At 40.5% G+C, this 27,473-nt stretch overlaps 1 protein-coding gene across 1 annotated transcript in view; it reads right to left on the bottom strand.

Annotated features, from left to right (window-relative positions):
• RTTN (rotatin) overlaps positions 1-27,473 on the bottom strand; it is a 314,933-nt gene that overhangs the window by 126,934 nt on the left and 160,526 nt on the right. Inside the window, exons 28-29 of the mRNA XM_077492379.1 lie at positions 22,333-22,487; positions 738-957 (exon numbers count right to left, since the gene is read on the bottom strand). Of these exons, the coding sequence (XP_077348505.1) occupies positions 738-957; positions 22,333-22,487 (375 nt within the window). The remainder of the gene's footprint in view (positions 1-737; positions 958-22,332; positions 22,488-27,473) is intronic.

Below are 27,473 nucleotides of genomic sequence, written 5' to 3'. Positions count from 1 at the left end.
GGCAAGCTTCTACACAGCTCCCTATCTTGGTCTCTATGTCTAGACATATTGAATTATCTATATTAAAATTAGTTTTTCTGTATCATGACTGTCACTGTTTCTTTAAAGATAATTTTGCTCTCAAACCCTCCTGAGGAAGCAGTTAACCCACAACATGTAGAGAAGATCTGGATAAACCTGTTGTGACAGACCATAAGAACCAAACTTTTGGCATCACTAAGCAAATATCCACTCAATAGGGAACAATTTTAGGGTCTATGTTTGGGCACAATCTTTCTGTATGTTTTAATAGTTTTTTTTTTTTTTTTTAAATAAATAGTTTTAGACTATTTATGGAACGTTAGAAGCAAATTAAATTTTGAACTACATTTGTCACTGTTGCTCTGGCGTATGCAAATTTTAAAGCGTGACATGTTTGGCTTCTATTTACTCAGCGTAACATCATCTTTTACATATTATGTACTGTGGGGTTTAGCATTAAAATAAAAAAAAAATTCTAAAATGTTTGAGATTCAAAAAAAAGGTATTGTGTTTGAAAAACTGCTGCGCAAATGGTTTCCTCAGTCATCCCCAAAAAAGTACACACAACTTTTAAATAAAACAATTTCAACTTTAATATGAATTTACCTTATTTCTATACTATATTAAAACTGATACGAATAACCCTTGTAAACACAGCTGTTGATTTCCAGAACTGCGACAATGACAAACAGTGATCTGGTCATAAATGCTCTTACCTCAAGAAGGCTGGTCAGTAACTTCACACAGATGGTGACTGGTTCTGTCGTAGGGCAATGTGAGCTCCATCCTGGCAAGGATGTGACATGGACCATGCCTTTCAGAGTTCTGGCTAAAGATGGAAGGCCATAGAAATGGGGAGCATCTGACACTTTCAAACAATCGAGCAAACGCAGGGCTAGCTGTGCTCTGACTGCTCCGGCAAGAGCCATGCACTTCCTGTCAAATTAAAAGTATATGAGATGAGTTATGGTTGGACAATGGGAGGTTCTTTTACTGTAGAAGAGAAACAAAATGGCTAGCTTTTTCAAGCAGATGAGGGAGGTTAAATATTTAAAGCAAAATGCCAGCTAAAAGGTAAAGTAAAAATTATTGGTCTGTTTAAAAAAAGAAAAAGAAAACCAGCTTTTGCTGCTTTATTCCGTCTCACGCCAGAGATTTTCCCAGTAGTACTTTTTCTGCCGCTAGATTCCAGCAACATTCATCCCACTTCTTCTGAGCCAAGATCATCCTGGACCTGTCCCAGCCTGTGACTGGACAGTGAAAAGAGAAGCAGTCCATTGATGATCTTATCTCTCTGTTGCCATCTCTTTCAATTAGCAATCTTGTTTTCAACGCATGAACTGATTGGTTCCTTGTATTACCACTTCGTTCCACAGCCTTGCTGCGTAAGGATAGCAAATGAACACATAGTTTTCATTTAAAAAAAAAATATATTTAATGATGCATTAATCATTACAGAACTGTGTCAATATAGTTTTAAATGTGCTTAAGAGTGATTGTAAACCTCAGACATTAAATATGAACAAAGACTATCCTCCTATAGTGTGTATTTGTCTCAATTAAAGGAGAAGCTTGTTTGGCTGTACTTTGCCTGTGAATCATAGGAGTGCAGTTCTTTCTGTAGCCCTGTGACCTATTCTCAGCAGACTGAAGCCCGCTGTCGGCTGATGTTACAGAGCCGGTCCAGGCTCGGGCAAGATATCAACCATATTGTTGGGATCCACCCACATACCTGGACCAGCACCCGGCTCAGCCTTCTCAGCGAGCCACAGAGCCTGAGCCAGCCGCTCCCAACCTCTCCCCAGCCCAGCACTCCAGTGAGTGAGGAGATGGTAGAACAGACAGTGGCGACTGACAGTCATCAGTTCTCTGCTCACGGAGCTGTGAGAATCTAGCGATCAGCGGTGTTTGATTGGCGGGGGACAGATGCTGCATCTAGCCAAGTATGATTCTTAAAAATAAATAAATAAAACCCATACTTCTCTTTAAAGTGTAATTTCTGTTTGCTGCTTTTTTGACACCAAGAGAAAAAAAAGTGACAGGGGAGGGATCTCCAGCTGATACACTCTCTTCCCTCCAATCAGCTGTCAGAGGTCTCCTCATTGAGCCCTGTAGAGTGTAATTTCAACTCTCCACCTCTTTTTTCTGACATCTCAGAAAAGCTTTATACATTCTAGAATTTAAACAGCTGTATAGAAGAGAAGACTGCAGATAAACCATTGCAATATCAAGGTACAGTGTTCCACAAAAAGCACACACAAATCTTGTTGATGTCTCTGACCTGGGCAGCCCTAACAAATCTGAATTTGAATTAAAACGGCATTACATTGGACAGATACTGGAATTGTCCCCTAAACATCTTTCCAAGAAAGGTTGAACTGGATGAACTGATTTCTTGTAAGATAACTAATTTCAGAACTTTTTCCACCTTTAATGTGACCTATAAACTCAGCTGAACAACAAAATGAAATATTTTAGGTGGAGGGAAGTAAAAAATAAAAAATAAATAATAATATGGTTGCATAAGTGTGCGCACTCTTACACGGATACTTTGTTGAAGCACCTTCTGATTTTATTACAGCACTCAGTCTTTTTGGGTACAAGTCTATCAGCATGGTACATCTTGACTTGGCAATATTTGCCCACTCTTTGCAAAACCCCTTCAAATCTGTTAGATTGCAAGGGCATCTCCTGCACACAGCCCTCTTCAGATCACCCCACAAATTTTCAATCGGATTCAGGTATGGGCTCTGGCTGGGCCATTCCAAAACTTTAACCTCATTCTGGTGAAGCCATTCCTTTGTTGATTTGGATGTATGCTTTGGATCATTTGTCATGCTTTCTAGCAGAAGCCTGAAGGTTTTGTGCCAATATTGACTGGTATTTGGAACTGTTCACAATTCCCTTTACCTTGACTAAGGCCCCTGTTCCAGAAAAAAAAAAAAAAAAAAAACAGCCCCAAAGCATGATGTTGCCATCATCATGCTTCACGGTAAGTATGGTGTTCTTTTGGTGATGTGCAGTGTTGTTTTTCCACCAAATATATCTTTTGGAATTATGGCCAAAAACTTCAACTTTGGTTCATCAGACCACAACACATTTTCCCACATGCTTTTGGGAGACTTCAGATGTGTTTTTGCAAAATGTATCCGGGCTTGGATGTTTTTCTTTGTAAGAAAAGGCTTCCATCTACCCCATAGCCCAGACATATGAAGAATACAGGAGATTGTCACATATACCACACACCCAGTTCTTACCAGATATTCCTGCAGCTCCTTTAATGTTAGTGTAGGCCTCTTGGCAGCCTCCCTCACCAGTTTATTTCTCGCCTTTTCATACATTTTGGAGGGACATCCAGTTTTTGGTAAAGTCACTGGTGTGCCATATTTTCTCCACTTGTTCCATGGTATATCTGATGCCTTGGCGGTTCTTTTGTACCCTTTTTCTGACTGACACCTTTTAACAATGAGATCCCTCATTGGAAGCGGTCTGAGGATCATGGCTTTTGCTGATGCGACTAAGAAAATGTCAGGAAAGACCTACTAGAACAGATTAACTTTATTTGGGGTTAATCGGAAGCACTTTAAATAATTGCAGATGTGCACTGACCCCTATTTAACATGTTTGAACATGATTGCTTAATTCTGAACACAGCTACATCCCCAGTTATAAGAGGGTGTGCACACTTATGCAACCACATTATTTTAGTTTTTTCGTTTTAACCCTCCCCTCCACCCCAAAAGATTTTAGTTTGTTTTTCAATTGAGTTGTTCAGTTTATACATTAAAAAGGTAGAAAACGTTCTGAAATGATTTATCGGTCTCAGTTTTTAACATCGCAGAAACCTGACATTTTAAACAGGGGTGTGTAGACTTTTTATATCCATCATATGAGTGAATAATTAACAAGCCAAGCTAAATATATCCGCAAATAATTTTTTCTGTAAACACATATATATTTTCAATTGCTATTCAAAACCCGACACAGAGCAACGCAATAATTACTAAACAAAAATGTATGTTTATCGGTCTATGAAGAGATCGGTATTCAAGCCAGTTCCCTGGCAACAAACAAATCAGATGCCAAAATTGTAATGTCTGGTATAAAACAAATTATGCAGCTGGCATAACTTTCATATTTGTCAATGCACAACCACACTTAATGTGATATAATTGCAGGCTTGTAAAGACCCTTCCACTACTGACCATTTACTCTTATGTTCCAAAACACAATACTTGAATTACAGGCTATTGATTAAAGTGCTGTGTTATTGGTACCTAGGAAATATTGAAATTCTCATCTATATTTAGAAATAGGGAAAATAAAATACGAGGTTCTGGAAAGATTCACTAAAGCCCATTTGCAATAAAGTACCTAAAGAAAATCTGATTAACCCCCTAGGGGTAATCCCGAGTCTGGCTCGGGTTGGGAATTTACTAGCAGGAGCGGTAACCCCGAGCCAGACTCTGGATCGCTTCGCTGGATGCAGGGGAGGACACAGGGAGAGTTACTAACCTTGTCCCCTGGATCCAGCGATGTCCTCTGTGCTGTGTGATCGAGCTATCCTCCGCTCGATTCACAGTGCCAAATGCCGCCGAGCTCCGTTCCCTGTGACGTTACGGCGCACAGGAGTGGAGAACGGCGGCAAATTCAAAAAAAGTAAAAAGACACAAAACACACACAGCACTGTAATCTTACAGATTACAGTGCTGTATTACAAAATACACACCCCCTTTGTCCCTAGTGGTCTGTGCAGTGCCCTGCATGCACTTTTATATTATAAATACAGTTTTTTCTGGCTGGAATTTGGAGATTGTCCATAGCAACCAAAACGTGTCCCTTTTTCAGTGTTTTAGGATTTAATTACATTATTGAATAATTTTTATTATTCTTTATTATATTATAAACTTTATCATACCCGGGGTGTCTGCTAGACTCTGGTTTGAAGAGATTTAAGAGCGTTATTCCTAATTACAGGACTACAAAATAAAACGCCAGATTTCCATGCAAAAAAATTGTACCGCTTTAAGCACCTAAATCCTGACTGAATCGTACCGCAAGGGAGGTTAAAGAATAGACTTTGTTTTAGTTACCCCAATGAGCATCAAAACATAAAAAGCAAATGGGTAACTAGAAACCGCAATCCTGGCAATCAGATGATAAACATTTAAAAAACAACTTAATAGTTAAAAAAAATAAAAATAAAAAAAATACATTCACATATTTTTGAAGGTAACAAAATGTGCATTTATTTTTCTTCCTGGAGTCTGCAGAACATTGCACCCACAATCAGCAGATCATGAGTGCAATGTCAGACTCCTGCAGAATCTCAGTACAGCTGTCTGTCCCTTTTACAGGGGCAGACAGTTACTGGAGAGCAGGAAGAACAATGAACTATGAGAGAGCTCACCAGTGTCCTCACAAATTTGAGACTATAAACCATCTGCTGTGATGGCAGACGGTGGTAGTTCTGTCCTCGCTACACATTTCCTTACGTGTAACTCGACATACAGCTGAATCTTCCTACTCTGCAATAAACCAGACTGGATGTAAATTAGAAGCTTTATTAACAACAAAACAGGGTGGGGCAAAACTATTGGTAGAAAACATAAAAAGTACTTATAAATCAGTATATGAAATATACAGAAAATACAATGAACAAATAGGCTGTGAATGGCAGTAAGTAATTCTCACCAGCGGTGCTGCCATTAGCCGATGTAAGTTCCAATCCAACATGTGCTCTCACAGCTGGTTCTCTCTCTCTAGTCTCTAAGATTGAGTCTGAGCTCCCTGGATGCACCTGTCTCTCTTCTCAGACTAAAGAATTTTGGGAAATTTTATTAAAGCTGAACAGTTTCTAGTTTCTGAAAAAACAGTAAATTCACCATCGGCTCCATCTTATGGTCAAATCTGATATTGCAGGCAAAACAACAATCTTTTTTATTTTTTAACCACTTGAAGCCTGCTATATAGCAAAACGATGGCGGCAAAGTGGTTTTGATATCCTGACCGGACATCATGACGTTGCCAGGATATCAAGCCGCTGCGCACATCACAGTGATCGTTGTTGTGGTGTGTCATACGGACACACCGCAACTCCGATCTAGGTAATCAGACTCTGACAAAGACCCTTTACCACATGATCAGCCATGTCCAATCATGGTTGATCCTGATGTAAACAGGAAGAGCAGTTTTTCGGCTTTTCCTCACTCCTGTCTGTCAGATGCGAGTAGAAGGGAGCCGATCGACTGCTCCTCTGACAGGGGGGGTCTGTGCCGATCATCAGTGGTGCCCCCCCCCAGGATGCCCACACTGGACCACCAGTGATGTCACCAACACCATCAGTGCCCAAAATGGGCATCACTGATTGGCAGGCATTGTTTGGCACTGATAGGCATCCATCAGTACCATCTATTAGTGTACATCAATGCCACCTATCAGTGCCCATCCATGCCCTTCAGTGCTGCCTATTAGTGCCCTTCCGTGCCACCTATTAGTGCCACCTCATCGGTGCCCATCAGTGCCACCTTATCAGTGCCCATCGGTGAAGGAGAAAACGTACTTACTGTATTTACAAAGTTTTGTAACAGAACAATGAAAAGCTTTTTTTTTTTATTTGTTTAGCAGAAAATAAAAATCCCAGAGGTGATCAAATACCACCAAAAGAAATCTCTATTTGTGGGAACAAAATGATAAAAAAAAAACGAGAGTTAGACTTACCGGTAACTCTGTTTCTAGGAGTCGTCCAGGACAGCACTAGAGAGATAGGCTCCACCTCCAGAGGCAGGAAACACTATCCAGATCTTTAAAGGGTGGCCTCCGTCGCTTCCCCTTCAGGCTTGTAACCGAGAACTTCCCCGGAACGGCTTCTGTAACAAAAACTTGTCCAGTATTATAACAGCATATAGGGAGGGAATCCATGCTGTCCTGGACGACTCCTAGAATCAGAGTTACCGGTAAGTCGAGCTCATTTTCTCTAGTCGCCTGTCCAGGACAGCACTAGAGAGGATCAACGAGAACTTAGCAGATTAGGAGGGGGGCTACTGCTTGAAGGACCTTTCTCCCAAACACCTGGTCTTGCGCTGAGATAAGGTCCAATCTGTAATGCTTCATAAACGTCGAGTAGCTTGTCCAAGTTGCTGCTCGACAAATTTGTTCTGGTGTCGCTCCAGCTCGCTCTGCCCAAGAGGTCGATAGTGCCCGTGTAGAGTGAGCCATGGGGGAAAAAGGACATTCCATTTTCATCACTTTGTAAGCTTCTACAATAGCTTGTTTGATCCACCTTGCAATTGTATTCTTTGACGCTTGTGACCCCAATTTTTTACCCGCATGTAAAACAAATAATGCATTTGATTTTCGAATGCTTTTCGACATCTCCAGATACTGTAAGACACAGGCTCTCACATCCAGTTGGTGAAATTCTACCTCCTTAGGATTAGTGGGGGACCCACAGAACGAAGGTAAAACAATTTCCTGTGTTCTGTGGAACTTTGTCACTACTTTGGGTAAAAACCCAGGGTTCGTGCGCAACACTAGCCCATCTTCAAAAATTTTCAAAAACGTCTCCTTCACCAAAAGTGCCTGAAGCTCGCTAATGTGTCTAGCTGTGGAAATAGCCACTAGGAACACTGTTTTGAGCATGATCCATTTCAAGGAAAGCTCTTCTTCCTGTGACCTTTTTACCCATCCCTGTAAAACAATTGACAGATCCCATTTGGGTAAAATTTTGAAAGAAACAGGTTTAATCCTGGTCAACCCCTTAAAGAACCTGCTAACTAGCGGGTCTGCTGCCAGAGGTTGCTCCAAAAAAAACAGACAGGGCCGCAACTTGTACTTTTAAGGTACTAATAGCCAGTCCCTTATCCGCACCGTCTTGTAAAAACTCCAAGACTGTCGGGATTCTTGCAGACACCTTTTTAGTGTCTAAACATGAACTAAAAACCTTCCAAAACTTAACAAATTGCTTGGGTTACCTTCTTTCTACTAGAAAGGAGTGTTCTAATCACCCTATCTGAGAGCCCCTTAGACTTCAAGAGGCTCTCTTCAGACGCCAGGCCGATAACTTCAGGGTCTGTATTTCTGGCAACAGTACTGGACCCTGGGAAAGGAGATCCTCCCCCTCAGGCAGCATGAGGGGAGGCTCGTGTGTCAGACCCAGCAGCATTGAGAACCACGGTCTCTTCGGTCAATACGGAACCACCAGTATTAATGTGGTCCGTTCCTGCAGAAATTTCCTCAGGACTAGAGTCTATCCCTTTTGCCCATGCCTCCCTCTCTAGGGAGAAATATACTGGGACCTGGGTGTTCGCTTTCCTGGCGAACAAGTCCACCATCAGCTGGAAACTCTCCCTGTTCAGGGACCATTCTGATTCGTACACCCGGTGTAGACTCAGAAAATCCGCCAGGTGGGTTGTCCACCCCCTTTAGATGGACCGCTGAAATAGACTCTAGGTTTTCCTTGGCCCAGTGCAGGATCGTACTTGTTAGTTTGATCAAGGACGGGCATCTCGTTCCTCCCTGTTTGTTTAGGTAGGAAACCGCCACCACGCTGTCCGAGAGGACCTGTACATGGTGGTCCTTCAGATCCCTGGCAAACGCCCTTAAGGCTTCCCAGATTGCCTGCAACTCTCTCCAATTGGCCGACCTCTGGGACTGTGTCTTCCTCCAGCACCCTTGGGCTATTTTCGACCCCAAATGGGCCCCCCAGCACCAAGCACTGGCATCCGTAGTGATGCAGACAGACACTGGAGGAGACCACCATAGACCCCGTACTAGGTTCTCCTCTCCTCCACCACCATAGAGACCTTCTGGTCTTTGAGGATAGATGGATAGGTCCAGGGATTCTTGTGCTCCGTCCCAGCTGTTCAGAATATTGGCCTGAAGGCACCTGAAATTAGCCCTTGCCCAAGGAACCGCAGTGATTGTTGCCACTAATAGGCCTAAGCCTGCCATAGCTGAGCAGAGGGAAATTGCCCGACTGGTCTGAAAAAAGGTTACCGTCGCCTTTTCTATTTTTTCCTCTGTGAAGAAAACTTTCGGTGACACCGAATCTACCAGGAAACCTAGATACTGTATGGCCTGTATCGGTGTCAAGTGCGACTTTTCTTTGTTTATTAACGACCCCAGCCTTTTTAGACAAGAGATGGCTACCCTCAGATCTCCCTGCAGTTGGAGCTTTGAGGGGGCGAAGAATAAAAGGTTGTCCAAGTATGGCATGATGGCAACCCCTTTCAGTCTCAGGGAAGCCAATGCTTCCGCCAGGACCTTGGTGAATATCCTGGGGGAGAAAGATAGACCGAATGGCAGAGCCCTGAATTGGAAGTATCGGATTTGCCTTCCCCCACAGAATCGCTATCCTCAAATACTTTTGAGAGTTATCGTGAATGGGGATGTGTAGGTACGCGTCCCTCAGATTGAGGGAGGCCATGAAACTATTTGGAGGTAGTATTGACCTCCCTGTAAAAATTGTTTCCATCCGGAATTTTTTGTAAGTTACCCACTTGTTTAGTAACTTTAGGTTCAAAATTAACCAGAATTTGCCTGACGGTTTCTTCACTACAAACACATGCGAGTAGAAACCATGGTTTATTTCCTGTGATGGAACTGGCACAAGAACCCTCTGGTCTATTAAATCACCAATTTGAGACAGCAAGGCTGTCGCTTTCTGAGGATCCTTGGGAGGCTTGGTCAGACACATCCTTGTAGGTGGGGTGTGTTTGAACTGTATTTTGTAACCCTCCCTGATGATCCTCAGAATAAAAGTATTTGGGGTAGTCTTTTCCCACTGTGGGAGGAACTGCCCCAGTCTTCCCCCCACAGGAACCAAGTCACTGGGATTTAGTGTTTTTTTGAGAAGAGGAAAAAAAAAAAGATTACTTTTCTGTTTTCCTCCCATCCACTGTTTTTTAGGGGCTGACTCCTTAGAGATCTGTCCTTGTGACTGTCCCTGCCTTTGGGGACAAAAAAAAAAAAAAAAGAAGAGTTTACCTGTAGTCTTTTTGGTTTTAACAGGAAAGGCCTTCTTGTCTGCAGTACGGTCCAGGACCTTCTCAAGATCCTGCCCGAACAAGAGGTCTCCCTCAAAGGGGATGCCACATAACCTCACTTTTGAGGCTGAGTCTCCTGACCAAGACTTCAAACAAAGTGCCCTGCAAGATGAGTTTACGAGGGCAGTGGTCCTGGCTGATAATTTGACCGACTCCACAGAGGCATCTGCCATATAACCTGCTGCTTTATGTAGCATAGGAAAGGAATCCAGGATTTCCTTTCTGGAGGTACCTCCTTCCAAATGGCTTTGCAATTGTTCCAGCCAGACCTCTAAATTGCGAGCCACTATTGTTGTGGCCATTGCAGGTTTTAGATTAGTCATGGTTACTTCCCATGACCTCTTCAGCAGCACCTCCATCCTCTTATCCATGGGTTCCTTATAAGGACACCCATGTCCTCAAAGGCGAGGTCTGTTGATTTTGCACACTGGGAAAAAGCTGAGTCTACCTTAGGTACTTTGTTCCAGACGCAAGTGGGGTCCTCACTGAAGGGGAATCTCCCCTTCATACTTTTAGGAAAAAATAGCTTTTTCTCTGGCTCCTCCCACTCTTTCTTGATTGACCCTGGCTGAATCTTCCTTTAGGGTTTGATACATCTGGTCATGTAAGGACAGGGAGACCGGCTCTTCTTTAATTTCGAGCGTCTCATAAATCACCCCCAGTAAGGCATCTACCTCCTCGAGTGAGAGCCTGTATCTGGGAGAGCTTGTCCCTTGAGTAGAAATATCTCTGGATGATGCCGTCTCACTTAGGCAAACCAGTGAATGAAATTCCTCTTCCCCTGATTCGTCACCTTCCTCTGGGGTGGAAGCAGGGGGGACTGCAGCTGGTTTTGGGGTCTCAAGGTTTGCTAGCATTGTCTTGATGGATTGCATTTCTTTCTGTACCCCAGAAATCAAATCCTTACAAGCCCCCATAGCTTCCTTATAGACCAATTTGTCTATGCACGGTTTACAAAGGGGCTTAGACCATCCTTTTAATTTATTCATACATGAAGGACATCTCTTCTTCCCCCCTGACCTCTCTGGTTCTTTGGGCAGAGCCTAAGAGAGCCTAAGACAAGAGAAGGAGAGAAGAAAGGAAGGGAAAAACAGATAAGCCAACATCAGCGAAACCTTAGCAAAAATAGGATGCCTTCACCAAACACCTACGTGCACCCCACCAACCGCTAACAGGATTAGCAAGACACTTTAGTCCGGATCCTGTTTGAGAGAGGGAGGGAGGAAAAGCACACCTGGACCATTTCATAATGCCTTTGCATTGATTAGTCCATCACTCCCCCTCCCCTCTCTCCCAGCCCTGTAGGTACAAGACACCTCTGTTTGCCTACCTGAGCTGGTTCGGCTCCACTGCCACTCTCTACTGCATCCATATCCGATCGGAATCTTGCCTGACTGCCTGGAGGCTTTTCCCTTCGTTTGTGATGCAGCACGATCGTTATGTGGCCAAGGCTTTTTAAAATAGCCGCCAAGGTTCCGATCTTCCATGCTCGCCGCGCGACCCGGAACCGGAAGTGGATTGCCGGAAGTCCTCTGTCCTCCTGCATTCCACAGGCCGGAACTCAATGCCAGTGCCCGCCCCCCACCTGACTTTGTGCCCAAATCCAAACCTATCGTCAGGCGAGGGAACGCCAGCCCTCCCCGGGCTTCCAGAAGGAGAACGCCGGTTCGTAGCTGCTGTCAACCCGACCGGAGGACCTCAGATGTCTGCTACCTAAACAAGCACACAGAACTCCTTCCCCGTCTCTTATGGGCACTCCCACCATCAGGGGAAGGAGAACTCCTGATCCAGCCTCCTCCTCCGGTGGAGGAAACAAAGACTGAAGGGGAAGGGACGGAGACCGCCCTTTAAAGATCGGGATTGTGTTTCCTGCCTCTGGAGGTGGAGCCTATCTCTCTAGTGCTGTCCTGGACAGACGACTAGAGAAATTTAGTTTGGGTACAGTGTTGTATGACCGCACAATTGTCACTGAAAGTGCGACAGCATTGAAAGCTGAAAATCAGTCTGGGCAGGAAGGTGTATAAGTGCCCATTATTGAAGTGGTTAAACAACAAACATGTTATACTTACCTCCTATGTGCAGTGGTTTTGCTCAGAGCAGCCTGGACCCTTTTTTTTTAAGTCCCTTTTCGCTGCTCCTGGCTCCTCCCTCCTATTGAGTTCCCCCACAGCAAGCAGCTTGCTATGGGGGCACCCGAGCCGAGCTGCAGCTCCGTGTGTCCATTCAGACATGAGCAGCCATGCGGCCCCACCCCACCCCCGATTAGCTAACTGACTTTGAATGACAGACACAGGGAGCCAATCAGGAGGGGAGTCTCAGACAAGGGGTGCTGGGGAGGCTGCTACACACATAAGGCTTTTTATCTTAATGCATAAATATAAAAAAAAAAACTTCTGCCTTTACAACTCCTTTAATGATTATCCTGCTGGAGGCAGAACAGTAGTTGTGGTTCAGTCATTCATTTGTATTGATTCATTGAATGATGTAGCAGTGTGGGTGGAGCCCCGCATTGACATGCATGTTTGAAATTGTGACAGCAGTTTCCGGGAAAAGATAACCTTCCGTCACAGCGGGAGATCAGGAGGGAGCAGGCAGGTGCCGTTTGGTAATATGTTATACCCTAAATATGGGTATATAAATTAACACATTACCAAAGATAAATTTATTTGATGGCCATAGATGGATCAAAATGTGGCCAGTTCAGTAAAGACCAGCTGAATTTTGATACATCGAATGACATTTCCCCTTGACAGAAGTTGATCTAATGACCAAATTCTGTCAAATGGGAATGTTGGTATATTTTTCTCGACCAGCAGGCTGCAGCCACTGACCAGTGTATTGCGACAGTTGAGGAGTCCTGCTGTCAGAATACAATAGCAAAGCGGCTAGGATACTTCTATCCATTCGCTTGTGTGAATGGGGGAACCCATTGATTATTTCGATTAGCCCGCTGGCTGATCAAATAAAAAAAAACGCCTCTGGTCAGCCTAAGCCTATGATTACTTAAAGCAGTTGTAAACTGCTACACAATATTTCTTACCTGGAAGGCAAAGGCATAATAATTTACGTAAAACGTACCTGGAAACCAAGTCTTCCATCTTTATCCGTCTTGCTTCCAGGTTCGCGGGCTCTGGCCGGAGCCATGATGACGTCACTCTCGCACACTGGAGCCGCCGGTCATGGCACAGGGCTCTGCAGGAACGGCATGGGTGGCCATTCCTTCAGAGAACATGTGCCAATGATGTCACTGGCTGCATGTACAGTAAAGATCTCCTAAACGGCGCATGTTTAAAAGATATTTACACTACCTAGAGGTAATCCTTATTATAGGCTTAACTATAGGTAAAATTTAAATATAGAAGTTTACTTCCTCTTTAAAGGATAAGTTTACCTGTTTTTCAGGTGGAACATGCCACATGTCCCAAATTCTGCTGTTGCTGCCCGATCTGCTGATTGCTGGTGGAAATTTACAGGCTCCAAAAAATAAAAAATAAATTCACATAACGGACACATTTATTGGAAAATAAGATAGTTTTGCATGTATGATTGCCATCTGATGTCTATTATTGGAAAGTAACGTGATTTATCATAGAACAACAAATATTTTACTTCAGCTGTAACATTCTTCGTAATTACTAGACTGGGTGTTTGCTCCCTTCCTCTCTTTCTAAAACAAGTAACATTTGTTCATTACAAAGTTTTGTATTATAAAATGTAAGGCAATTGGACAGAAAACATTCTCTGTTATATTTACTGAATGTATTAAAATGATAAGAAAACTCAACAATGAGGAGTAAACTTTGAGCAGTCACCTTCCAGTTAAATCAAACACTTTCTATAACTGTTGGAGAGGTTTCCCTGCCTATATTTCCATACCATCCTCTTTGACGGCAATGATAAAGCCAAGCAACCTCACTCCTATAGTGTCATTTAAATTGGAAATCAAAGAAGTGTGAGGTCCCTTGTAACAGCAGTAAGTTGGGTGCAGAGTTGTTGACGCAAGTATTCAAAAGGGTCCCCAGAAGCTTAAATTCATTAATATGTTGCATACGGCTGGGCCTGCTGACAGCTGCATTACACAGAGTCAGACGATCCAAGAGCCTGAATTTATAAAAAGAAAATCTTTCACTGATGTACACAATTCTTGAAGGCCCGAGGTCCTGTCTTCACTTTGCCATGTGTTTTCAGGTAATCATTAAACCAATAAAATGATGGTCATGAAGCCTCGGCTTATAGACAGGAAGGTCAAGCAAGGAAATGAATAATTGCATATTTTCCTTTTCTCTTCAATGTGCAATTTCCACAAAAGCCTTCTTCAAATTCCTGCCACTGTTGTGTATTTCCTATTCAACTGCAAGCCTGTCCAATCTACCTAATTCAGAATCATCAGATAAAAAGAACAGTACAATCTACTCATAATTGGCAGGAGCTCTGTGTTGGAACATAATAAGTGTGACATCTGTCATGAAAATGTCTTATACATAGCAGAGATCTCCTTAAATAAGCACCTTGGATAATCAGCCAACCTGCTTTATAAAATATAGTATTCTTTAAAGCACTCAGAAAAATATAGGAAGCGGCAACTATCCATGCTAAAGACTGAATCCTGATGAGGGAAAAGCCAAGACATACCTATCATAGCTCTGGCAGCTTGACAAACTGCTAGAAACATTAAAGGGCTGGAGTGAAAATACAAGAACCATCTATATTTTATATATGGGAAAGTAGTGAAGGATTGTTATCTGTGAAATGTAGGAAACTAAGCATGTGCCTTGATAATTTAACATGTGGGGGAAAAAAAACGGTCTATACCTTGGAAAATAAAACGGATGGTTGCACTGTGGTTGTAACTTTATATTTTGTACTGTATTTTATATATAAACCATTTTAAGAGCAGGATATTTTAAAGCATGCTGCAGTGGTTTCGCATGATTTTTTTTTTTTTTTTTTTTTTTATAAAAGTGTTTTATATCTTTATTTTGTTAAAATAAAGCCAGCTATAGACTATTTAAATTCCTCCTGCGGGGCACCATTGGGGTTGATTTACTAAAGTCAAATGGATTGTGCACTTTGCAAAGTTGCCCTCTGCAAGTGCAGTTTCTCCGGTGCTTAGTAAATGAGGTAAAGCGTCACTTTGCAAAGAGTACCCAATCACGTACAAGGAAAATAAAAACAGCATTTTTGCTTGCAAATGGCTCATTTACTAAGCTCTGGAGCAACTGCTCTTGCAGAGTGCAACGGTACTTGCAATAGTGCAGTCTTTTTGCCTTTAGTAAATCAACCCCATTGTGTTCTCCTGGAGGGGGGAAAGGGGTTAGGGGAAGCCCTCCCCGCCAAGATAACACACACAATAAATCGCATGTAAAATCTGCCAGGCTCGTTGTACCCAAGTTGATCAATTCGAACCATATATGGGTGGGCTGGTTGTACATATGTTGATCCACCAAATCAACTTTGGTACAACCAGCCTGCCGGATTTTGCATGCGATTGTCTGTATTCTGTGTTCTCCCCAGCAGGGACAGCTTCCCCTGCCCCTCCTCTGGGAGGACACTGGCTCTGCGAGAGGGAATCTCCTGTCAACACTGTCTGTGTTGATGGAGGATGGTCCATGGTTACAGGAAAGTAATTCTATGGCTGCCTAAAATTAAATATTTTACAAGTAAAAGTTAAGAGGGAGTGGGGGCAACTAATCTTCCTCAAAAAATTTTAATTCTATGGATACCACATCCACTATTATATATCACAACAGAGATGTCTAATAAAACACCGTAAAAGTACCACGCCGTATATAAAAAATTGTAACAAATTTTATTGCATCATAGAAAATGTAAAAACCCCCAATAGTTCCAGAGTTGCATTACACATGATTTATACAGGGCATAGTAAAGGTAGATTTGGTGTTAGTGACTTACATAATACTTTACTAATCCCAAAGGGAAATAAGGAAATTGTTGCGACACAGACACACAAAGACAATAAAAGTTCACAACAATAAACTGAACAAGAAACAAAAACGACAACAAAATGACCAACAGCAGCTATTAGCACCAAATAAAACAAATTAAAACTAAACTACACATAAAACATCCATACAATTAAAATACAACATACAATAAATAACACAGATTAAAATAACAGACAGTCAAACTACCAAATGCAAACAATATACCACTTTCTTTAACACCAAACAACAAACACAATACCAACATACTATAAAAACACCACAAAATCCTGATCATAAATCAGAATTAAATCTTCACCTTCAGCCCTTACAGAGAAGAATTATATAATTTGATCGCCACAGGCAAAAATTATTTGTGTTGTTCTGTGGTGCATGCATCGTGGTTGTAACAATCTGTCAACGATGGTACTCCGCAGACTGATAATATAGATATCCGCTTGGAGTCATTCTGCTTGTTCAGCGCATTTTGCAGGTCAAAGCCTGCTTCATCAGGAATATTAAAACTTTAAGAACGTCTGCATCAGTCATAAATACATGCAACCAATTAAAAACAACCAGTGGATGGACCATTCAGCAGCAGTTTCTGAGTGGTGGTATCCAATGGCTATGCGTGACCATTCTGATTAAAGAATGACCTATGGATGTGGCATTTTAGTGGTTACCCTAATTTAATTTTGAACTTAAAGCTGAACATAAAGAATCAATTATCACCATTTTGATTCTTCTGCCACACATGCCAGACTAGGGCAACTCAGATCTTCTTCATTTGAGGAATGGCCCATCCATTGGTTGTTTTTAATTGGTTGCGCAGGTCGTTTTTATGACTGGCGCAGATGTTTTAAAGTGTTAATGGCCTTGATGAAGCAGGTGTTGACCTGCAAAACGCATTGCACAAGCAAGATGACTCCATGTGGATATCGATTTGAGAGTCTAACACTGAATGTGCATTTACATCATGTATAAAGCAACACAGGAATGTATACTGCACAACTATTTGGATTTTTAATTTTCCTATGATGCAATAAAATGTTTATCTGTAGTTTTGCCTATAGGGATCTCAATCTTTTTTTACAATTAAACACTGTACATTGTAAAATACTGATTAATAAAAGCAGCACTCCCAATATACACTTTTCCAAACACTTATAATCGGCTGTCAAAGGAACAACTGCATCCATAGTGTCCCCATCCACAGACTGCCCTCTCAACATGTTTCACAACTGGTGTGGTTCACTGTTTTTGTGTTCTTGTGTATATGAACATAGTATAGTTTCCTTTACAGACCTAGCCAGGACAGACGCTTTTGGGGGGGCCGAATGCCAGCCTCTTGCCTACCCGATCATGGGCCCTGGTATTTGGGGGAGCAGTGCTCTTTGTGAACTGTATGCCTTTAGATTCAGATCATTGTCCCCCCAAGACACACAGACTCTGGGGACCCCGTATATGCCATTATAGAAATAGTGACCGATTCATACTGTTGGGACACATACTGTTAGATGCTAATGTCATCAACTCCAGCCACCAATCTGTTGTCTTCTATAATGTAAAGGAGTCTTGTCTGGCTTGCCACAGCTTCCAAGAGTCTTTCACCCATTGATGTTTGTACAAAATTAACCCTGCAATTGTATGAAGGAGCTCTGTGTTGAGATGTATGATAATGTGTAGTTAGGGAGTCACATCGGCTGCTTTAAGGGATTAATTAGCTCATGTTTATTTATGTTTCTGGTTACAGATGTATTATTAGAGTACTATCAGCCAGGGAACCTCCTCTTTAACTGTATATATGACTTGTATTCCGGTTCTAATAAAGAGTTTATGTTCAGCAACTAAACAAGTATTGTCTTGTTTTGTGCTTGTGAGCAGTTGGAATACCTGATATCTATATTCAGACAGAGGAAGTGGTAGATGACGAAAGCACTCAAACGGAGTGTGGGACGCTTCGCTACAGTTTCAAATAAAAAAGCCCAGCACTAACTTAGCATTGGTTGCCTGTTTCTGCTCACTGAAGATCTAGATAGGTAGCCTTTTCTGCTAGGAGAGGGGTAGGTGTCTTTGCTTTGACTCATTTAGCGGTGTGAATTTAAATAATAAGCAACACATGTTACCAAAAACAAAAATCTGTGAAATAATTACAGCTGCTGTCTTAAAGTGATTGTAAGGCTTTGTTTTTTTAAATAACAAACGTGTCATACTTGCCTCCACTGTGCAGTTCACAGAGTGGCCCCGATCCTCGACTTCTGGGGTCCCCCGGCAGCGCTGGTAGCTCCTCCCGTATCATATAACCACCTAGTAGAAGCGCTCTCCCAAGGGATTACTTTGCGGGTGTGCTCCCAAGTCCAGCATTTGCATCCATAGATGCAGAATGCCGGACTCGTCCCCAACCCCCGGCACCCGCGTCATTGGATTTGATTGACATCAGTGAGTCAATGGCTGCGCTGCTATCAAACTAACCAATCAAGAGCCGAGACAAGGGGCAGAGTGGAACATGAGGGTTTACAACCCCTTTAAGCAAGTGCTGTCTGAGTAATTTTTCTCAGCTCCAAATAAGGCTATTTTTCAGTGTAAGACAAGACGACGCTTATAAACACTTATAACAGCCATGAATGTGAAATTTGTGATCATGAAAAAGTTTTCCTTAACAATACGCTATAAAGTCCATGTAATAGATGTGCTCTGTGTGCTTATTTATCTAATGCATATGTGCTCAGAATTAAAACTATGCGTATTCCACTCCACCTTAAAATCAAACACCATGCTCACCAGACCATATTCACCTGTTGTGTATAACAAGAAAGTTTTGTAGGTTAAAGTGCTTTTGTATGCTGGATGCTCTGTACCCTGGATAAGAATTAATTATGCTGAATTTAATATGCTGGATCCTCCACCAAAATTAAAAGTACTCCAATGTTCTTTCCAAATCCTCTCAAAAGCAACCAAACTTGTGCAGCAGGACCATTAAAAATAGTAGAACAGCCTCTAATAGAGTAATTTATGTAACGTAATGTATAGTCTGCTATCTGTGTCTGTGCTTACAAGTAAGGTGTCTGCAATCACCAGGTGTCTGAAATACTGAAGATATTTGTGCTCACTACCGGCTGGCTATAAAAAAGGTAAATCTTAAATACTCGTAAGCAATATTTAATATTCAGGGCACAGCTAAGCTAGGCAAAGCAAGGCATTGCAATTGGATCACACCCAATTTGCATCAATTCTAATTCCAACAACCTGTTATGATAGCCTGGGATCTCTCTAGACCATCTCTAACTATACCGCTAAGCTGTACATCATAAATGACTAAAGACAAAATTAGCAGGACAGCCATCATTTTGGAAAGGTTACTATAGGCAGCGCCACAATTTTTATATATTTTTTTCTAAATTTCAACTTCTTTAAGTGCACACTTCTAAAAACTTCCTGTGCTAGATCGCCATGGTGCAATATCCTGACTTTACACAAATCTAACATACCTGTATATTCAGAACACAGTATATTTGAATATCGGTTTTACCCAACAACCTATATAAATGGACATGCACCTTGCTAATTCTTTTTTTTTTTTTCTCGTTTGACTAAAAATAGAAATATTTAAGTACCTACCACTGTTAAATTTTGTGGTCCGTGTAGAAAAAAAAGTGTAACCTCATGTCGCTCACTTTGCCTCCCTTGGTATTGGAGGTGCTCCTTGTTTAATTTCTAAGTGGTCACAGTTTAAAGTGGAAAATGACTATTTTAGAAACAAGAACAAGCTACGCTCTTCCTTAACTCCCTAAGTGAATGAAGAAGCTAAGAACTAAGGTAATGGACCTTTTAGGTTCTATGCGGATAGATGAACTTAATTTTTGATACCGCATTCATTAAAGGTTAATTACCATTAGAAAACATATCAACCATGAAAATTCCCATTAAGAGTGAAGTGAAAATGAGAACAGCCGGTATCCACGCAAAGCCATTTTATCATTAGATTTTCTGTTAGCTTATTCTGCTCTGCAGAAACAGATATGTCTTAGACTCCTTAGCAGCATGCATTCAACTATTAACGCTAAGAGGATTAATTATTCCACATTGTAATAACTGACAATTAGCTCTTTATTTCTAATAAAGTTTTTGGCTTTCATATTTTTATACATAACTTAATATGTTCTGGATTATCAACAAAACAGTCTAGTGAAAAATGAAATCATTAACATGCCTATAATGAGCTGCAGAAAGTGTATGTCTGCAAAGAAGGATAAAAGACCTAGACGCGCGCTTCAAGAAAAAAAACAAAAATGCAAGCCAACACAGGCATGGAAGAGAATAAGAAAAAAAAATAAAAACTACATTCACTATCCTAATGTAGTCGGTTATGCAAAGTGCACACCCAGGCGTAAAACGGTTCTAGCTCAAAAATTCAACCCATATAGCACAAAGCAAAAGTATTATACTGGGAATAATGAGCCCATAAGGAAAGCCCATAAAATATGAAAAGTTCATATGTCTGGCTGTGTTAGCAGTCTCCCCTTCACACAGGATCTGGGACAGTTACCACCAGCAGAACGAATAAGAAAAGAAAGAGGAAGAGAGATCTCCACTACCTGAGCGCAGTATTAATTAAAACGCAATAGAAATGAAAAGACCCAGTGCCCAGGCTGACTTATAGTGGCTAAAGATGACTAAATCACTCACTAGATTCACACTTTTGCAATGACAGACATTGCATGTGATTCACACCGCATTGCTGTGCACATCACATGTGATGTCTGTGTGATGTGAATTCAGCCATATAGTTTGTATGGCTGAATTTGCATGGCATTTGGACCTAAATGGTGCAGGACCCTTTTTTTGGTCCGCACTGGAATCAGATCGCATGGAGGACACTGCTGACCATTGATTGAGGTAAAGAACCAATCAGCGGCTCTTTACCATGTGATCAGCTGTGTTCAATCACAGTTGATCATGGATGTAAATAGAAGTTGGATATTGGCACTCCTTTCATCATGCTGACAGCATGAGCATAGGAAAAGAGCCGATAACTGGCTTCTCTAAAAGGGACAGCTACACTGATAATCAAGGCACTGATGATCAGTGTCCTGATCACCAGTGCAGTCTCAACAGTGCCCACCAATGCTGCCAATAAGTGCCCACCAGTGCCACCTATCAGTGCCCATGAGCGCCATCTACCCATGCCCATCAGTGGCACCCATCAGTGCAGCCTCAACGGAGCCCACCAGTCCCCCATCATCAGTGCAGCCCATCAATGCAGCCTCATCAGCGCACATCAGTGAAGGTGAAAAATTATGTAGGGGTGTTTTTTTTTTATTGTTGTGCTATGCGAATGGGAAAAAAAACATGAAAATTTCGAAAAAAAACATAGTTATACAATTTTGCAAACCGGTAACTATGAAACAGTTTTGTAGGGTTTTTTTCTCAAAATTTTCTGGCTTTTTTCATTCGTATAGCGCAACAATAAAAAAAATAAAAAATAAAAAACAGTGGTGATTAAATACCACCATAATAAAGCTCTATTTGTGTGTAAAAAAAAAAAGATACAAATTATGTTTAGGTACAGTGTTGCATGACCCTGCAAAATTATCATTCAAAGTGTGACAGTGTTGAAAACTGGCCTGGGCAGGAAGGGGTTAAAAATGGCCAATAGGCAAGTTGTTAAATAGCTTTTTTTATGATTATTCCTTTTGCATTCCCAACCAAGGAACGAATGACTTGGCCCTCGGTCGCCTGCAGCCTCCTGAAATCTACGCATTCCAGGAGGCTTTGGGGAAATCGACAGAACATGTGGCGCAACATCAATGTTTATTAAGTATAATTCAGTAAAAAGGGGGAGTTGGGATGGAACAAACTAAAAATAAAGGGGAGTGAAGTTTCTCTTTAACAGCGGTCATTGCTGCCAGAGTGAGGGGTAGGGTATTTGCCAAGTCCTTCAATAAACTGAGCTTATCCTTTAAGAGCTTTGGACTTAGATGAGAATTTACATAAGTATAGAATTCTTGATCAGATTTTAAATACTCAATACTGGACTTATTGGCCATGGGAGCAGCAACCTATTTTCAAGCTTAATAAATAATTAAAGAATAAAAATCTGCAAAAAAAAAAAAAAAAAGAGGCGGCAATGTTCACCTAATCTGGACATAAAAAAAAAAGCAGTGGTTAAATTAATGCTTGGAGAGAAACAAAAAAGTAAGCAAAGAAAATGTTTGAATCTCAATGGTACATAAATCAGCAGAAGTCGTCAAATATCCTTAAAGCCCACCGTGCCTAATCTGGCATAGTCAAAATCTGGATTTAAAATGCAAGTTGGCACTTACCGATCAGTAACTGAAGATAAGCAGAGCATTAGCGTGTTAAAAAACACCATCAGCTCTTTCTGCAGATGCTGCCTCACAGCTGCTTGTGTATCATCCACGTCCTTTTTGGCCGTTTGCTCTTTCTGGATGATTAGATCTAGTAGTGGACTTGGGCTCTGAAAAGCAACAGTAAAATTAGAATTTTCACCCTGGTGATCCACTCGCTGAGGCATGAATTGTGCCTGGGATAAGTTGTCTTTTACAAGTGCAAGAAATAAAGCAGATCTCCGAGAAAACACGCTGTTTGAAATACATGTATGTGAATGGTTTTATCTGCCAAAACATTTGTTATTCTTTTTAACCACTCCTGTGATTCAAAAACCTCTACTACGCTGCATGGCCACTCCAAGGACACAAATATTTCCAGTCTCAGCTTTGTACACTCCTGTCTCAAAAGCATGTCCATGCACAGCATTGCATTGTATGATTTCAACTCTTTTTATTGCTTAAGAAAAAATAAGAACACTTAGCAAAGAAGAGTATTGGCCTAAAAAAAAAAAAAAAAAGTTCCAAAACTCATCTTATACAAATAAAATTATATACATTACATATTTACGCAACACATTACCTTTAACAGCTAAATTTTAATGTTATGTTAAAGCATTGCATTGTATGGTGTGAATAGGGCCAATAGAAATCAATTGTTTTTTGTGCTCATATGATGTGCTCAAAAATGCAGCTTAATAGACATGGTGTGGACAAGCCCTAAAACTTTGTACTCACGATCATAAAGTCGGACGAAAAATAACACTTTCTAAGCGATCATACGATAAAAGAATGTACAATCTTCAGCCCTAGACGTTTTTACCCCCTTCCTGACCTGAGCACTTTTTGCTATTCGTCACTGCGTCGCTTTAACTGACAATTGCGCGGTCATGCGACGTGGCTCACAAACAAAATTGACCTCCTTTTTTCCCATAAATAGAGATTTTTGGTGGTATTTGATCACCCCGCGATTTTACTTTTTGCGCGATAAACCAAAAAAAAAGTACATTATTTTTTAAATTTTGCTATAATAAATATCCCCCAAAAATATATATATATATATATAATTTTTTTTCCCTCAGTTGAGGCCGATACGTATTCTTCTACATATTGTATACAAAAAAAATTGCAATAAGTATTTATTGATTGGATTGCGCAAAAGTAATAGCGTTTACAAAATAGGGGATAGTTTTATGCCATTTTTATTAATATATATATATATATATATATATATATATATATATATATATATATATATATATATTATATATTTTTTTTTTTTTACTAGCAATGGTGGCGATGTACCGTATTGTGACTGCAACATTTTTGGGACCATTGTCATTTATGCAGCAATCAGTGCTATACAAATGCACCGATTCTTGGGTAAATGACACTGGCAGTGAAGGGGTTAACCACTAGGGGGCAGTGCAAGGGTTAAGTGTGTCCTGGGGAGTGTTTCTAACTGTGGGGGGTGTGGCTACATTTGACACGCCACTGATCTCTGCCCCCGATCACAGGAAGCAGAGATCAGTGACACTGTCACTGGACAGAACGGGAACATGCTTGTTTACATTAGCATCTCCCCATTCGCCGATTGTGGGTATCCCCGCGGCAATCAGGTCCGCGGGACCCGGGACCCGACTCACGGAGGTCCCATCTGCCCAGCTGTGCCATTCTGCCAGCGTACATCGGCGTGCGCTGGTAGGGAACCAGTTAATCAGTACAGTATTCAACCGCAAAAAAAAAAAAAAAAGAAGGGGGAATAGCAAGACCACGCATCCTCACAAACTAAAGGATACATTACATCAATTCCAAAGTTGTATTCTGTCTGAAGAGAATTTTCGTAACTTTATTTACCTCTTCATTTTTTATACAAGACAAGCATGCAAAAAAAAAATTACGATCATTCGTCCAATATTCTTATTGTGTGTATGAGGCTTTAACTGTGCAGTGCAACAGCAATTACATAGTTATAGTTCTATAAGGCATCAAACCTTGGTTTAATAAATACACCATGTAGCCATTTGCTTTTTTAATTCCCTGTATACAGGATATTAAGATTGAAGTATACAAGTTTACTTTTTTTTGCTGGCCAAGTTTTCCTTTAGCACCAAGGAACCGTAAATAGGTCATAATTGCATTTAATCAATCTAAATTAAAACAATTGCACATAGGGCAACAAGGAATCATAAAATGTTTTGTTTCCTTTGTGTGGAAAACAATATATGTCATTTAGAAAGAAACAGAAAACATTTGCAGCTGCACAATTATAATTGCCTTTATAATAGACCTATTCATCATTATTTACAGTTACCATGAGTCCAAAGCCAAATGTTTTTCACAATTTTGGATAGAGTACGGGATGGTTAAAATCATCATCGTTTTTTTACTATTTGCGTCTTATTAGTGGGCTTACTGATCCTGCTTTGTTATGTAGACTCAAACTGAGAGTATATTATTCAAATAAAAGTAGATTTCCTATCAGGCAATCCCAGTTGGAATATTTTCCCTTTATTCCTGTTCTGTTGGCAACTCAAAATTTAGAATTTACCCTCGCTTTCAGTCTCTGAGACATTGGTGATCAGGGCAATAACAGAGTAAATCCCCCCAATAGGACCACAAACAAACTCCTTAATTCCCCTCGCTACTCCAACCATAATCCAAAAGAAAAAAAAAAGTTTTGTCCTAAAAACAAGGTTGGTAAAATATAACAGTTTATAAACAAAAGCAAAAACATCTCCCTAAAGAAAAAATTTGCCAGTTTCACCAGGCCCCTAAAGTATAAGCATGCTTTTTATATTACAACCAAGTCAACAAATACATTCTTAGCTCATGACAGTAACTGAGAACATGAATTGGGAAATCCCTGATGATGCCAGAAGCAAAAAGATTTGTTGGGATAAGCTATTAGAGACAACTTTTTATACAGGTTCAGAGCAAATGAGTAAAATGTATTTCTATACTCCCTAGGTTTGCTGTGGGCAACAACACAGCAGAACCCAGCTTGTATTATACAGTTACAGTTTAGCTATGGAATCCTAGAGAAAAGCATTTTTGAGACGTTAATCCCCTGTAAAAATGCAGCTGAATTAAAAAACAAACAAAAAATAATAAAAGTCTAAAACAAATAAAAAAATGGGGGGGGGGGGGGTTGGGGGAAGACGACGACTGGAGCTCACAAACCTCAGGACTTTTTAGGTGTTTGTTATATTCAAGTATATAAAGACAATTACCATTGTTTATGGTTAAGAAGTTGCATATATACATTTTATTACAAAATTCATTAAAAACAACAACATCACATGAGGCAATTTGAAATTTGCATAATCAAGTGTTGCATTTTCAAACTATACAACAACAAACTTTAACAACACTTGATTATGCAAATTTCAAATTGTCTCATGTGATGTTGTTGTTTTTAATGAATTTTGTAACAAAATGTATACATGTAATTTCTTAACCATAAACAATGGTAATTGTCTTTATATATTTGAATATAACAAATACCTAAAAAGTCCAGGAGGTTTGAGACCTCCAGTCCCCCCCAATTTTTTGTTTCAATTTGGGATGTGGCGTTTCTTTATTTTTGGCACTTCCTTTTCGGTTTTGTTTGTATGCTCTAAAACAAATAAATTCAAAATATGGGTGGTATAAAAAAGGTGCCATACCCTATAAGTTACAATCACAAAATACTAAAGCACTTGGGCTTTTAATGCACCAGATAACAAATAAGGACTACCACATATCAGCATACATAATTACATTTTTACATAATATAAAAAGATTGCACATAAAACACATAAAAAAAGGAGATTAAAAGATTCGGAATCATTAATATAGGTGTATTCAAAACAAATATCTAGCCCTCTACAAGCTTATTACAATTGTACATCAATTAGTTCTATACAAAGAGGGAGGAAAAGAGGATCACTGATGAGCTGTATGCGTTTCGCAGTTCACGCCACTTCATCAGGAGCCGTACATATCAGAATCTACATTTCAATCTATAAAACAAAAACAGCAAGTGTACAATAACAGAGTATAACAATGTAGATCTTCTCCCCCCTCTTTGTATAGAATGAATTTATAGCACTGTACATGGTCTATTTTTGGAAAGAACGTTTGATCATCTTGATTTACAATTGTAATAAGCTTGTAGAGAGCTGGATATTTGTTTTGGGTACAGATATATTAATAGTTCAGAATCATTTCCCTACTTTAATGTGTTTTATGTACAATCATTTTATATTATGTAAAAACAAAATTTTTACATAATTTTTTTACATAATTTATATAATTTTTACATAATATGTGGTTGTCATTTGATACCTGGTGCCCTAGTATTTTGTGATTGTTTTTCGAACAAAGCCATCTGGTAAGAAGTTACTGCTTTGTTTGCTCTCTTTTATCCAGAAAAAAACTACAGTGGTGAACCACTATCTGGAGTGTCAATTCCCTAGCAAGTTCAGAAAAACATTGCAAGGCAATAAAAGTAGATTTTTTGTATTGATCGTTAAATCCTTTTCTCAAAGTCCATTGAGGGACACAAGAATCACCCTCAGGTTATACTGCCACCTATAGGAGGATTGGACACTGGCCGACAGAAAAAACTGTTGGTCAACCCAGGATAATCCCTCCTACTACTGGCGTGCCCCAGTCTTGTAGCAATCGTCAAACACAGTGGAGTTGGACCAATGTCAATCCTTTCTTAGTCATCTATTAAGGGACACAAGTCTTCCATCATCAGGACATCCAAAAGTAGTCCACCCGAGGGGTGGGCAAACAGCAAGCAAATGTTAATAGGCCCAACGTGAACAGAATGGAAACTGGAGACTGCCTGCAGCTCAAAAGCTTGAAATTAGTCTGAAGGACTAACGTCTGAAGACAGCACAGCAATATGAGGCCGCAAACCCCCTCTTAGTAACAGGAACATGAAAACAAGGCCAGAGAAAATAAAAATAAATATACGTTTCCCAATATATATTAAAACAATTAGTGTGGAATATCTGAAAGGGGAAGAATACAGACAAAGTTGGAAGCTAATCTATATGATTCAACCAGAAGGCTGTAACAAAATCATTTCTTACAGGAACAGTGCGAAAGATCAATTGGGAGTC

Source organism: Lithobates pipiens, unplaced genomic scaffold (assembly GCF_037356315.1).
Source record: "Lithobates pipiens isolate NorthernLeopardFrog02 unplaced genomic scaffold, aLitPip1_a1.2 Scaffold_19, whole genome shotgun sequence".
In the NCBI taxonomy this organism is placed as follows: domain Eukaryota; kingdom Metazoa; phylum Chordata; class Amphibia; order Anura; family Ranidae; genus Lithobates; species Lithobates pipiens.
This window is presented reverse-complemented; position numbering and strand designations above follow the sequence as displayed.